Genomic DNA, 13312 nt, shown 5'->3' on the forward strand with positions numbered 1-13312 from the left:
GTCTTTCTCTGTTGCCAGGCTGGAGTACAGTGGCACTATCTCGATTCACTGTAACCTCTGCCTCCTGGGTTCAAGAGATTCTCCTGTCTCAGCCTCCTGAGTAGCTGGGACTACAGGTGCATGCCACCACACCCAGCTAATTTTTGTTTTTTTAGTAGAGATGGGGTTTCACAAACATGTTGACCAGGATAGTCTTGATCTCTTGACCTCGTGATCTGCCTGCCGCGGCCTCCCGGAGTGCTGGGATTACAGGTGTGAGCCACCGTGCCCGGGTTCTTTTCAGACAAATAAATCCTGACCCAGTGAGTTTACCGACTTTCCCAAGACCTTACAGCATATAAGTGACGGAGCTAGGGCTTGAGCCCTGCCCTTCCAGCTCCAAGGGTGCCAGTTCTTTTATTTACCATACTTCACTGTCACAGACAAAAATATATCAGAGGTTGGGTGCCTGTAATCCCAGCCACCCTGGAGGCTGAGGCAGGGAGAACTGCTTGAACCTGGGAGGTGGAGGTTGCAGTGAGCCAAGATCATGCCGTTGCACTCCAGCCTTGGTGACAGAGCGAGACTCCATCTCAAAAAAAAAAAAAACCAGGTGCAGTGGATCACGCCTGTATTCCCAGCATTCTGGGAGGCCAAGGCGGGTAATTTGCCTGAGTTCAGGAGTTTGCACCCAGCCTGGGCAACATATGAAACCCCGTCTCTACTAAAAAAATACAAGAAATTAGCTGGGCATGGTAGCATGCACCTGTAGTCCCAGCTGCTTGGGAGACTGAGGCAAGAGAATTGCTTGAACCTGGGAGATGGAGGTTGCAGTGAGCCAAGGTTGCACCACTGCACTCCAGCCTGGATGACAGAGCGAGACTCCATCTCAAAAAACAAAAAGAAAAGATATCAGAAAATAATACCCTTAATATATGTGATGCTTTTGATACTAGCCATTTTAAGTTATCTCATCCAAAAAATAATGCTGGTCAAAACCTACTACATTGATTTCTTGACCCTCCTAATAGATCTCAAGCTGCTTTTTTGTTGTTGTTAAATCTTTTACACTTTTTAATTTTTTCATATATACAGGGTCTCGCTATATTGCCCAGGCTGATCTCAGACTCCTGGCCTTAAGCGATCCTTCTGCCTCAGCCTCCTAAAGTGTTGAAATTACGGGTGTGAGCCACTACACCTGGCCTCAAACTGCGTTTTGAAAATACTGAGTATATTCTACTTCCAAAGCGCGTCTCAACTCCTCTCCACCTTCCCAGCTGCTGCCTCCTACCTCAGGCTCGTCTCTGAACCTTACCTTCTTACCTGGCCGACTCTTCTGGCCTCCTACCTTTTGACCTTCCTCTGTGCTTTCTTCCCTCCAACCTGTTGATGAATAATTTGAAAAACACATCTGCCCGTATCAGCCCCCGACTGAAAATCCTTAAACACCCTATTGCTGTTAGGTGCCTAGTGCTTGGTATGTGGAAGATGATCAGCAAATATAAGAGTGAAGAAATAAAGAGTATTGTGTGTTTTTCCTCAGGACGAAGATCTTCTCCCAAGTAAATATTTTGAGGTTGACTTTCCAATGATCGTCACGAGAAAGCTGCACAGCATCAAGTAAGTGTGGTCTGGCCAGAAGAACAAGAACCAGGTAGAATTCAGACCCAGTTCTCAGGAGGTGGCAGATCTGAATGCCAGAGACTTCACTGTAGGGTGCTGCCTCTTTCACTGCCCCCCACCAACTTTTTTTTTTTGCCCTGGGACCCTCATTTCAGCATGTTGTACAGTCTGCAAAATGCAATATACTTTCCCCTTTTACAGATCACAGGCTCTTTGGCTCCCCATGTAATTAAAATTAACACGAGGCCAACCAGATTTCCTAGATGGGGTTTTTATTTTTGGGGCTTGTACTCAAGCACTAGGGAGACAGCAGAGGCGCAAAGATTGTCTGGTTGGCTCCCTGAAGAGGCTGGCAGGGATGTTTTTATTAGTGAAGCATGGAAATTGACGTCAGGGGTACGGTAGGCAGGTTGAGCTGGGCAGAGCACGTGAGGGGTAGGGGATGCAGGTCCAAATATCTGGTTGCAACGGTTATCTTGATTAATGGGCCATTTGGTGGTCTGGCTGGCGGCAACAAGACTGTCAATCAATTGTTCAGTGTTCCTTCCTGAGCTGGGACACTCCATAACCTTGGTTTCATATTTAGATTTCCTAAGGCCAGTTCCTGGAATTCTTTAAGTAGAAGGCATGGTTAAATATGAAGAAGTGACCCCATTCTATTTCTGTTCTATCTTATTTCCCCCCTGAGAGATTTCACCCTCTGTATTCTTAAGGAGAAGGGGGTGAAGGTCTCATCTTCTGGAACTACTTCCTGCTGAACAGGGGTGTCGTCCCTGCCTAACTTTAGGGGGTGGGGAAATCTCTCACTGACTGTTCTAAAGACCTGTAGGGACTGGGATGCTCCTGGGATGATATGGGTTGGAATCCTTGGGCCATCATTAGCTTGACTTGGAGCTGTTGAAACCTGAAAGACACAAACTTGACCAAAAGGTTAAAAATACAATACCCTGCAAGTAATAGCAATTAAATGACCACTTAGGGTTCGAAGAAAGGTAAAAACCATCTCATACTTTGTAGGTATCCTCTGAAGGAGCCCCAGATGGCTTGAACAGTAGAGTTATTAAAATTATGTGGCCGGATAGCCTGCTGGTAAATCTTTATTTTTATTTTCTTCTGGAGATGGTGTCACTCTGTCGCCCAGGTTGGAGAGCAGTGGTGCCATCATGGCCCACTGCAGCCTCACCTTCTGGGCTCAAGCGATCCTCCCACCTCAGCCTCCCGAGTAGCTAGGAGTAAAGGCACGTGGCACTAAGACCACCTAATTTTTTTTTCTTTTTTTGGTGTTTTTTGTAGAGATGGGGTTTTGCCATGTTGCCCAGGTTGGTCACAAATTCCTAGGCTCAAACAATCCACCCACCTTGGCCTCCCAAAGTGCTGGGATTACAGGCGTGGGCCATTGTGCCTGGCCTTGGTAAATCTTTTGAACTTGCAGTTTAACCAATCCTGAACTGTTAACATAAGAACAACTGATGTGGTTTATTACTACACATATCCCCCACCCCTACCCCTTGTTCAGTGAGAAGACAGTCCTGGGCAAATCTGTTGTCTAAGACAGCGTTTTTGGCCAGGGAGTGCAGAGAGGCTTGACGTCCTTTTATGCCTCTGCCTAAACTAGTTGTCAGTGTTTCAGGGGTTTGTATTAAGTTTTTGAAAGCTCCCTCACAGAATGCAAAGCCATCCCAAGGGTCTGCTAAGGGGCAGAGCCACCCCAAGGGGCTATTCCAACTGCTGCCAAAATTAGCCCTATTGCCCTTTTAGATTTCACATTTATGATATTATGAACTGTTACTCCACTGGGACTTAAAGTACCTAACATGCATTCCTCATTGCATCATACGTTATCCACACAAGGGCATGCTAGTGCAAGTAACAGAGAGGTGAAATTGGTCAGATGGTAGTCTGGGTGTCCACAAAGGAACAAAATACCCCATGGGTGCACAAACTCACACAAGGCGAGAGGAGTTCAGGTGAGTGTCTAGGCTTGGAGAGAGGCATGACTGTTTTGGCATGGGGGAAAAGGTAGCCTTCCTGAGCCCAAGTTTGATCAGGGTTTTTCTTTATTGCTGAGAGAAAACCTGGCAGGATTTCAAAGTAGGCAGTTCAACTTCTCTTTTTTCCTCTTTTTGGTGACTAAAGCGTTTAGCAGTTCAAAGAGGTTTATACATTCAAAGGAAAGGGAGACACTTAGGTGTACCGTAAGAGGTGCAGAGGTTATTTTGGGTTTCTATACCTCCTTTGTGAAGTTGGTAGTTGAGCTTTTAGGGAATGCAAGAGGGAGTCCGGATTGAGGAATTATTTCCTTTAGTGAAGATTTACAGACTTCTGCTGCCTTTTCTGTACATGTAGGGAAAGCCTTGACCCATCTCGTAAAAGCATCCACAAACACCAGGAGATAGTTGTACCCTAGATTTGTAGGCCTTTGAGTTAAAACTGCCTGCCAGTCTTCTCCCAGTTAAGCTCCCCTGTGTTGAACGGGTTTAAGTCAAGAGGGGGGAATTGGATGGGTTTGGGGATTATTCTGGGCACACAATTCACAGGCAAAGATTACTTGTTTTACAGTTTTTCTCAGTTCCTTTCTGATGAATATTTTATGGACAATATTCCATAAAACATCTCTCCCTTAATGTGGCATCATGGAGATGCTTAATAAGTTTCCACTGGTCAGTTTCCAGAATAAAAATCTTGTCACCATCTGTGAACCATCCAGCACTGATGTCCTGGTATCCCTGCCTCTTAGCTTCCTCTTGCTCTTGCTGTATTATAGGTGATTAGGAAGGTTAATAGGGTCTGTCATTAAGGCCAACACATTGCTGGGCTCCTGTAACCAGGCTGCCTATTTTGCAGCCCTGTCGGCCCTGTTTCCTTTCCTAGTGAGGGACCAGTCCCCCGGTGACCTTTGCAGGGGATGACTGCCACCTGGCAGGGAAGTTGTGCTGCTTCCAGGAGAAGTAGGATTGGATCCTTATGTATGCCTGGGGAATTTTTAGCTGTTAACATTCCCTTTTCTTTCCATATGGCTGCATGGGCACGCAGCAGGAGAAACCTATACTTTGAGTTGGTGTATATATTTACTTCCTCCCCCTCTCCCAGTTGTGAGGCTCTGTTAAGGCCACTAGTGCTACTTTTTGTGCTGTTTTGGGGAGGAAGAGCTTTAGCTTCTGTAATCTCCTTTGGGCTTACTACTGCATGTCCTGCCTTTTCGGTTTCCCTCCACAAAGCTACTGCCATCAGGATACCATTCTGCCTTTGCATTCTCAAGAGGCATATCTCACAAGCCAGGCCTGCTGGAGTGTGTTCTTTGGGCCCTGTGCCTTGATGCTGTGAGCCTTCATCATCTGTGGTTAGGAGTGAGGTTGCCATGTTCAAAGTCTGACATACCCTGAAAGTAGTACCCAGGGTGTCTAATAAGAGAGCTTGATAGTTGATCAGCCTCCCTGCAGTGAGCCAGTGGTGTCCCTTGGCTTCTAACCCAGTCTGAACCTAGTGGGAGTCATAGCGTCTATATATTTTCCCTGTGTCAGCTTGGATGCTTCACAAAATAGCAGGGCAGTCGCTGCCACTGCCCTCCAGCAGCCAGGCCACTTCTGTGTAACTGGATTTACCTGTTTTGAAAAATGAGCCATTGGCTTCTGAACAGGTCCTAAAGTTAAAGACTCCCAAAGCTATCCCCAGTCTCTCACAAACATACAGGGTAAAACGTTTTTCTCAGCTGGGGAGTCCAAGGGTGAGGGCTTGACCCAGCTCAGTTTTTAGGGCTTCAAAAGATTGTTGACATTTCTTCTCCCAGTACAAAGGCTTTCTTTCTTCCTCTTTTAGGGTCTCTCATAGGGGTTTAGCTGTCAGGCCATAATTTGGAATCCAAATATGATAGAAGCCCACCGTTCCCTAGAAACCCTGGAGCTGCCTTTTTGTTTGTAGGACTAGCAATGAAGTGATTGCTTTTTCCAGCCCACAGCTAGTGTTCAGCTCCTGGGGTCAGAATGAACCCCACATATCAAACCTCCTGTAAAGAAATCTGGGCCTTGGATGGGGTAACCTTGTATCACTGCTCAGCCAAGAAACTCAAGGTTTTAATGATATGAAAATCTGAATCCTGCCATGTCTGGCTGACAACAAGTCATCCACATATTTTAATAAAGTCTTTTTCTGTAGGCTTAGCTCCCTGCGTTCCCAAAAAGGTGGGGACCTTCCCGGAAGCCCTGGGGAAGCACAGTTCATGTGTTATATGTGGCTTCCTTGGGTATCAGGGCTTTCTCCATTCAAAGCAAAAAGATACAGGGATTCGGGATGGAGACACACTACACACAAAAGAGAGCATCCTTGAAGTCTAGTAGAGTGAAAACTGAGCATCTCCACGTATCTGAGCAAGTTTGGGACCACTGCTGGCTGGATGGGAATGACTGCCTTGTTACCCACCTTCAAGTCCTGCACAAAACCATATTCTCCATTAGGCTTCTTAACAGGGAGGATCGGAGTGTTGCCTGAGGACTGGCAGGGTTTAATTAGCCCTTGCTGTAGGAATTTATGGAGTAATGGCTGAATCCCATTCAGTGCCACAGGTTTTAGGAGGTATGGTTTCCTCCATGGGTAGCCCATCCCAGGCTTCAGGTCTGTCTTTACTGGGGGAACTTGATTAGTCTGTCCTAGGACTGAAGTGTCCCATAGTGAGGGAGTGACTTGATCCTTGCTTTCTTTGGGAATGTTTGCCGTCTCCAGTTCCTGACCATCTAAGAGTGCTAGCAGGTGGATTCCCTGTTCTGGCTCTGCCTCTACCTGCACTCTGTCCTCTTCCAGGGAGATGGTGGCTCCCATTTTGCTTAATAAGTCTCTACTCAGCAATGGAGTAGGACATTCCAGGGCATACTGAAATGAGTGAGAAATAATCCTAGACATGGCCTCATGAGCAAGAGGGAAAGTTAGTTTTCTTACCTTAGGACACGTCTATTCCGGTTATCATGCAGTTGCAATTGGAGAGGGGTGAATAGGCAGCATCAGGACGGAGCAGGCAGCTCTGGTGTCCACGGGGAACTCAGTTTTCCTACCTGCCACGTCAAGGGTGACCCAAAGCTCTGCGGTGTGATAACGATGGAGTATGCTGCAGTCAGAGGCAGGGTGCTGTCAGTCAGTGTGTATCAATCTCATCTGAAAGCTTGGTGAGGAGGGGAGGCTGGCCAGGATTGCCTGCTGGCTTTCCTGTTTTAGCGTGGTCAGGGCAGCCCCTCTTCCAGTGACCCTCTGTCCTGCAAGACATACATTGGCTCCATCCAAAGTCAGCTGTCTTTGATGGGTTGGTCTCGTGGGCCTCCCAGGGTCACCCTGAGGTGGTGGATGAATTAGGGCAGCCAGAAGCTGCACTGTCTTGGCCAATCTCCTTTTCTCATCTGCCTTCTCTGTCTAGTCCCTGTTACTGAAAACCTTAAAAGCCTTCTCTGCCAAGGTCAACAGCAGGGTCTGGGGTCTGGCCTCCAAATTTTCCTTAATTTCCTCCTAATGTCCAGAGCTGAGTGAAGGATCAAATACATGGCACATGATGCCTCCCCTCTGCTGCCTCTGGGTTTTCGTGAGTGCATTTCCCAAGGGCCTTAGGGACTTGATTGAGGAAGACTGCTGGAATCCCCTTCTTTCTCTGGGTAATTTTCTTGACCCTGTCATAGTGTACAGGTTTTACTATACATTCTCTTCTTCCTTCAGTCAGGCAGGTAACAGAGTGGTTCCTTCTAGCTTTATTTAGGTTTTCTTCATAGTCTCACTTGCATGGAGACTATGCCTGGAACTGCATATTGGGGCTTAGTGACCACCTAGCTATTGGCATTTTCCTTAGCCTTTTCAAATATGCATTCCTTTTTATCAGTAGTGCAAACTATAACATCCTGCCATGTCAATGAAAAGGTGAAATTTAGTTTAACAAATTCATCTCTAAACTTATCAGGATCCTCTGAAAAATCTACCAAAGTTTTCTTTACATAGTCCTAGATCCACCACCAAAAAAGGAACATGCACCTTTGTCACTCCCTTGTTTCCATTCGTTTTTCTGAGAGGAAAACAGCTCTGGGCAAGTGGGGAAGCAAAAGAGGGTGCCAGTTCGGAGTCTGATCGGAGCACTGTTGGGGACAGCCCAGGGGCTTCCCTCCCTGAGAGGGTAGGGTAGGGAAGAGTTCCAGGGGTCTGAGCCTGGAGGTCCACTTCCTCAGGTTCCTTCAGGAGGAACCTGGAAATAGGAGCCACACACACCTGACAAGAATCCAGCAGCCTTGGGTCCTAGTATAATTTCATAAAAGCTTGTACCTAAGTATCTCTCCCCATTTCTCTGTCCATTCACAGAATAGGTCCGGCTGTAAGATAGTGTTGAAACTAGTAGATCCACTTCCACCCATGGCTATTTTTCTTGCTCTGATGTGTACTGGAGCAGATTGTATTACAGAAGAAAATCAGTTTCTTTTTTTTTTTTAGTTAAAAAAAAACTTTTTTTGAGACAGCGTCTCACTGTGTCGCCCAGGCTGGAGTGCTCCGGTGCAACCACAACTCACTGCAGCCTCAACCTCCTGGGCTTAAGCTGTCCTCTCACCTTAGCCTTCCGAGTAGCTGGGACCACAGGCAGGCACCCCCACTTCCGGCTCATTTTTCCTGTTTTTGGTAGAGGTGGGGTCTTCCTGTGTTTCCCAGGCTGGCGTTTCTTTTTCTTTAAATCGTCTGATTTGAATTCCTTCCATTTAGAAATGATACCTCCCAGACGTGAGTCTTGGAAGATGCCTGGGGCATTGCCCATGACTGTACCTCCTGTGTCCGCTTATCTTATTAAAGGGCCAGGGCAGGGTGCAAGCACAGGCGTCAGGTGAGGAAAAGAGAGTTGAAGTGCTCCTAGCCCCTCACAGCGCAATACAGGTCACACAAAAGGGCTGGCGTGGCCAGCGAAGGGAACTTCTCCCCAAAACCGAATGCCAGCTTGGGTGGTTTCTTTTTTTTCTTGAACCTTACACCAGGTCCAGGTTCTGCTGACCAGTGTCCTGCACTAGATAGTAACCAAATGACAGTCAGTAAGATATTGAATTAAACACACAGAAAGAAAAAACAATCAGGGCATGAGCCCCACGTGCTGTCAGTTCTCCCCACACAAAGGCAGCACCCAGAGTCCCTAGACTGGAAGACTGAACAGACACAGAAAAGCTCACAGGCTTTCCTTCCCACCGAGTGTGGCAAAGGGAGGGAAAGCACTGACAGACTTGAAGATGGCAGAGGCCAAAGCCAGGGTGCCCAGTAGTTCTCACCAGCCGTGTCGGTCCGTCCTGCACCCGTGTCTATTCAGGTTGAGCCAATGAAGTTAAAAGTGAAGGAAGGAAAGCAGAAAGGAAGAAGAAGGAAAATGACAAGTAGGGGACACGAGGGAAGGGAAAGCGTTGTCTGGGGCGGGGGTGGCTAGGAGTGTCACGGAGGCCAGAGGAAAACTCACCAGTTGCTGCTGCAGTGCTGAATCAAAGGGGCTGGCTGTTCATCCCCCACACAGGGGTCGCCTCCCTCTGGCTGTTGGCTCACAAGCCTCCCTGCGGGGAAAGAAAATGCTCCTTGTGCTCCTGCCTGGCTCACTAGAGAATCTGTTATGGCGCCAAGCAGCTTTCCCAGACAGAGCTTTTATCTGGGGGCTTGTGTTTGAGCAAGCAAGGGAGACAGCGGGTGCACAAGGGCTCTATGGCCGGCTCCCTGGAAAAGCCAGGAGAGACATTTTATTAGCAAAGCCTGGAAACGGACATCAGGAGAGGGGCACGTAGGCTGGGCAGGGCAAAGCATGTGAGAGGCAGAGGATGCGGGTCAGCGTATCTGGTGGCTGATGGTTATCTTGGTTAATGGACCACCTGGTGGGCTGGTCAGAGGCAACAAGGCTGTAATCAAGCTTGTTTAGCCCGAGGCCTGTAGGCCTCATGCAGTCCAGCAGGGTTTTGAATGCGGCCCAACACAAATTCATAACATTTATTAAAACATAAGATTTTTTTGCGACTTCTTTTTTTTAAGCTCATTAGCTATTGTTAGTGTGTTTTATGTGTGGCCCAAGACAGTCTTCTCCCAGTGTGGGCCAGGGAAGCCAAGAGATTGGACACCCCTGCTGTAAATCAGTTATTGAGTGTTCCTGAGGGGGGACACTCCACTCCTTGATTTCATGTTTAGATTTCCTAAGGCCAGTTCCTGGGATTCTTTAAGTAGAAGGCCTGGTTAAACATGAAGAAGGAGCCGAATCCCATTCCTGTTCTGTCTCATGACTCTCCATCCGTTACTGTGTTTCCTGGAACATTTAAAAAGTGACCTCATGTTTTCATAATCTGAATTTTGATGTGTCTTTTGTTTACTACTTTATTCCGAGGGCATATAGAAAGTTACCTGGCGTTGGCCAGGCACAGTGGCTCATGCCTGTAATCCCAGCACTTTGGGAGGCCAAGGCTGGTGGATTGCTTGAATCCAGGAGTTCGAGAGTAGCCTCGGCAACGTGGTGGAACCTCATCTCTACTAAAAATGCAAAAATTAGCTGGGTGTAGTGGGTGCATCTGTAGTCTCAGCTACTTGGGAGGCTGAGGTAGGAGAATCACTTGAGCCCGGGGGGTTGAGGCTGCAGTGAGCTATGATCATACCACTGCAGTCCAGGCTGGGTGACAGAGCGAGACCCCGTCTCAAAAAAAAAAAAGTACCTGGCTCAGAATAGATGTGCAATAAATAGTCTTTTTTGTGTATGTGAATGAATGATGAATGGAAGACTGAAGTTAGTTATTATATATGAGATATTGTGGGGGCCATTCCGAGTCCAGTATTAAGGAATTTACAGAGTTGCAGATGACAAGTTTGTTAATGTGTGCTGAGAGCTTTTGTAGCCTAGTACCATTTTAAGTTCTTCACTTGGATTGTTTCATTCGGTCCTCACAGCACTTAATTAACTCATGAATTAAGTGCTGCTGTTATTCCCTTTTTGCTGATAGGGAAACTGAGACTTAGAGAAGTTAATTTGCCCAAAGTCACCTATCTAAGAAAGGGTGGAGCTGAGATTCAAACTGTGACTTCAAGCTCAAGGTCAAAGCATCTGAATAGTTTTAACTATAGTCCCGCCTTTTGTTTAATAAAACCCTAATTCTTTTAATTTAGTCATTTTTAAATTGGTCCTTTTAAATTAGCTGTTTAAATAAAAACATAATTCTTATATTGAAAAAAATGTGAATAAACATTGTTTCAGCTTGTCCTTTAGAAAAGTGTCATCCTTACCAATTGGAAATAATTTTCAAGCTTTATTTTTTTCTAGATCCATGAAAATAAATTTTCATCCTTTCCTAATATGTTTTATATTAAATATGCTTTTAAAGTGATAAATGGCAATTCTGATGCTCTGGGAACTGCAAAGTACTGGCTGGTTAGAACTCTGAGTGGAATAATGGTAACTGGCCCCCCGGAGATGGTTTCCTGGGATGGAAAGTGTGTTGGTGTTTGGCAGTGGTTGTTGGGATATTGATGCATATCTGATTTATCATTTTTTGCATGTTCTGGATTGGGGGAGTTACCACATAAATATTACTGAACTTTAAGTTGTGTAAGAGTCAATTCTTCTGGCTACCTGTAACAAATAACAGGTATCTTAAAAAGTTTGATTGAGAATAGGCAGCAAACTAGAGATGGCCCAAAAAAAATTGGAACATTTGAAACATTCTTGTTAGGCTATCTTTAGCTACTTCTGAGTCTAAATACTTCATGATCGGTTTGTGATTTGTGTCCTCATCGTGAAGTATTTAGGCTTAGAAATAGTGTAATGTGTAATGAAGTACTTAGATTTAGAAATAGTATAATGATGTTACCTGAGACCTGTGTCCACTGAAGGTTTACTGTGTTGGCTTAAGGGTCTAAAGTAATTAAACTGAAGCCCTTTGTAGAGGGGCCCTTGAACAGTAGCAAATATATATTTGCCATTTTGGTAGTGAGTATCTGCATTTGTGTAGTAAATGAGCTCATGAGTAAATTGAGGAGCAAATAGACTCATCTTTCTCCTCTTTCCCATCTTCCCATAGATGCAAGCCTCCCCTATCCAGCCCCATTCTAGAACTGCATTCAGAGGACACACTTCAGATGGGCAAGTATCAACCTCATGCAAAATGGACTCTATTAGTATTTTTGCTTCCCACCCCCTTTTTAAAGACGGGGTTTGTGTTGGGTGTGTGTGTGTGGTGTTATACAATGTATTGTCAACTGAAGAATGACGAGGTTCAAAAATCTGGAAAGGATAGCTTGCTTTCTCAGAAAGTGTTGCAGCCTGTAGGGTGGCCATTCTAACAGGCTGGGAAGCACAGCCTCCTGCCAGAAGCCAACAACAGACACTCTGAAGGAGAGGCAAAGGGAGGATGAATTCACGCTCAGCTGGGTGGGCGAACATACATATTTAATGAGCTATAGGAGGAGTCATGAATATTTATGAAGGGAGAGTGGAGTGCATGTGCAGTTGAGCTTCACACCCTGTCATAGGTCCCATATACAAAAAAATGGCAGTGTAGCATGATCCAAGGGTGGAGGTTTTGGCCCTCTGACATCAAAAGGCAAGGCAGAGGACACAAAAACCCTGCATCTAGCTAGAACCACTCCCTGGTCTGTGGTTTCTTATCAGGAAGGAATGCTGGTTGATTGTTTTGAAGTTGCCAAAGGGAGGGGCAGCAGTCAGGCAGCTGGTTGGATGAGAGCAGCAGCAGAGTCTTTTGAAAGGGCTGGTTGCTGTTTAGCCTTTAGGGAAGAACGCCTGCAGGCAGTTAGTGAGCAAGGGGTTTAAGGAGTCATCCCATCTCCCATCCCCACGTGGCCAAGAACCCAGTTTTCAAGGTCACTCTGGGGTCCTCTTGGTTCAGGAGGCTGGGAGGTCTTAAAATTTTATTTTTAGCCTATAGTAGACCTCTGCTGAAACATTTACACTTGTGTCAGGGTTACCACGAAGGAATTTTCAACGACTTTCTATATGACTCTTCTCAGATGTCCTTGGGTCTCTAATCTTAAGTCTTTCAGTAAAGACCTTGAATTAGTTGCCAACATTTCAAAAATAAATTTCTCATTTAAAAAAACTCGATTTCTGGCTGGGCATGGTGGCTTACGCCTGTAATCCCAGCACTTTGGGAGGCCGAGGTGGACGGATTACCTGAGGTCAGGAGTTCGAGACCAGCCTGGCGACCATGGTGAAACCCCATGTCTAAAAAAAAAAGAAAAAAATCTTGATTTCTAGCTTTTCTTGGAAAAATCAGAAGATGTTGTAACATTAGGCCATGATTTCTACAAGGGAACATTTAAATAGTGGCTGCCTCAGTCAAAGGAGTTGCCCATCCTCCAGTTCTGTCCCCACTACTCTCTGGCATCTTATACATGACCTGCTTCACTCATTTCTGTTACCTGCTTGGCCCTGGCAGTCAATTTTTCCCCCCAGTTTTTTTCCCTCAACTTTTAATTGTGACCGTGTCTAACAATGCTTCTCTCATTTCTGAACCTTTCAAATTATGGATAAATCTCTACCACAATCTTGAGTTGTTTTCAGTTTTTGTCTGAGAGAAGTTAAAGGGGTTTATTGGTAATTCAGGTCAGAGAAGATCCAGCGAGGACGGCCTTCACCAGTGGTCAGCACAGGTAACACTGTGGGCATCAGGTGACTAGATGAGCCAGGTCCTTTTATTATAACAAATAGGGACATGCGGAGAGGGAAAGTGTTGTCTGGGGC

General features: G+C 46.0%; 1 protein-coding gene across 3 annotated transcripts in view; it reads left to right on the forward strand.

Moving 5' to 3' along the window:
* The window catches only part of LCMT1 (leucine carboxyl methyltransferase 1), a 68958-nt gene that overhangs the window by 26126 nt on the left and 29520 nt on the right, over nt 1-13312 (forward strand). For 2 of the 3 annotated variants that reach the window (XM_037740601.1, XM_037740602.1), the window contains exon 4: nt 11634-11695. In XM_037740601.1, the coding sequence (XP_037596529.1) occupies nt 11634-11695 (62 nt within the window). Of the gene's footprint in view, nt 1-1522; nt 1600-11633; nt 11696-13312 lie in introns of all 3 variants that reach the window. The other variant, XM_017534432.2, reaches the window with a different exon arrangement.

This window comes from Cebus imitator, unplaced genomic scaffold (genome assembly GCF_001604975.1).
Source record: "Cebus imitator isolate Cc_AM_T3 unplaced genomic scaffold, Cebus_imitator-1.0 Scaffold85, whole genome shotgun sequence".
In the NCBI taxonomy this organism is placed as follows: Eukaryota; Metazoa; Chordata; class Mammalia; order Primates; family Cebidae; genus Cebus; species Cebus imitator.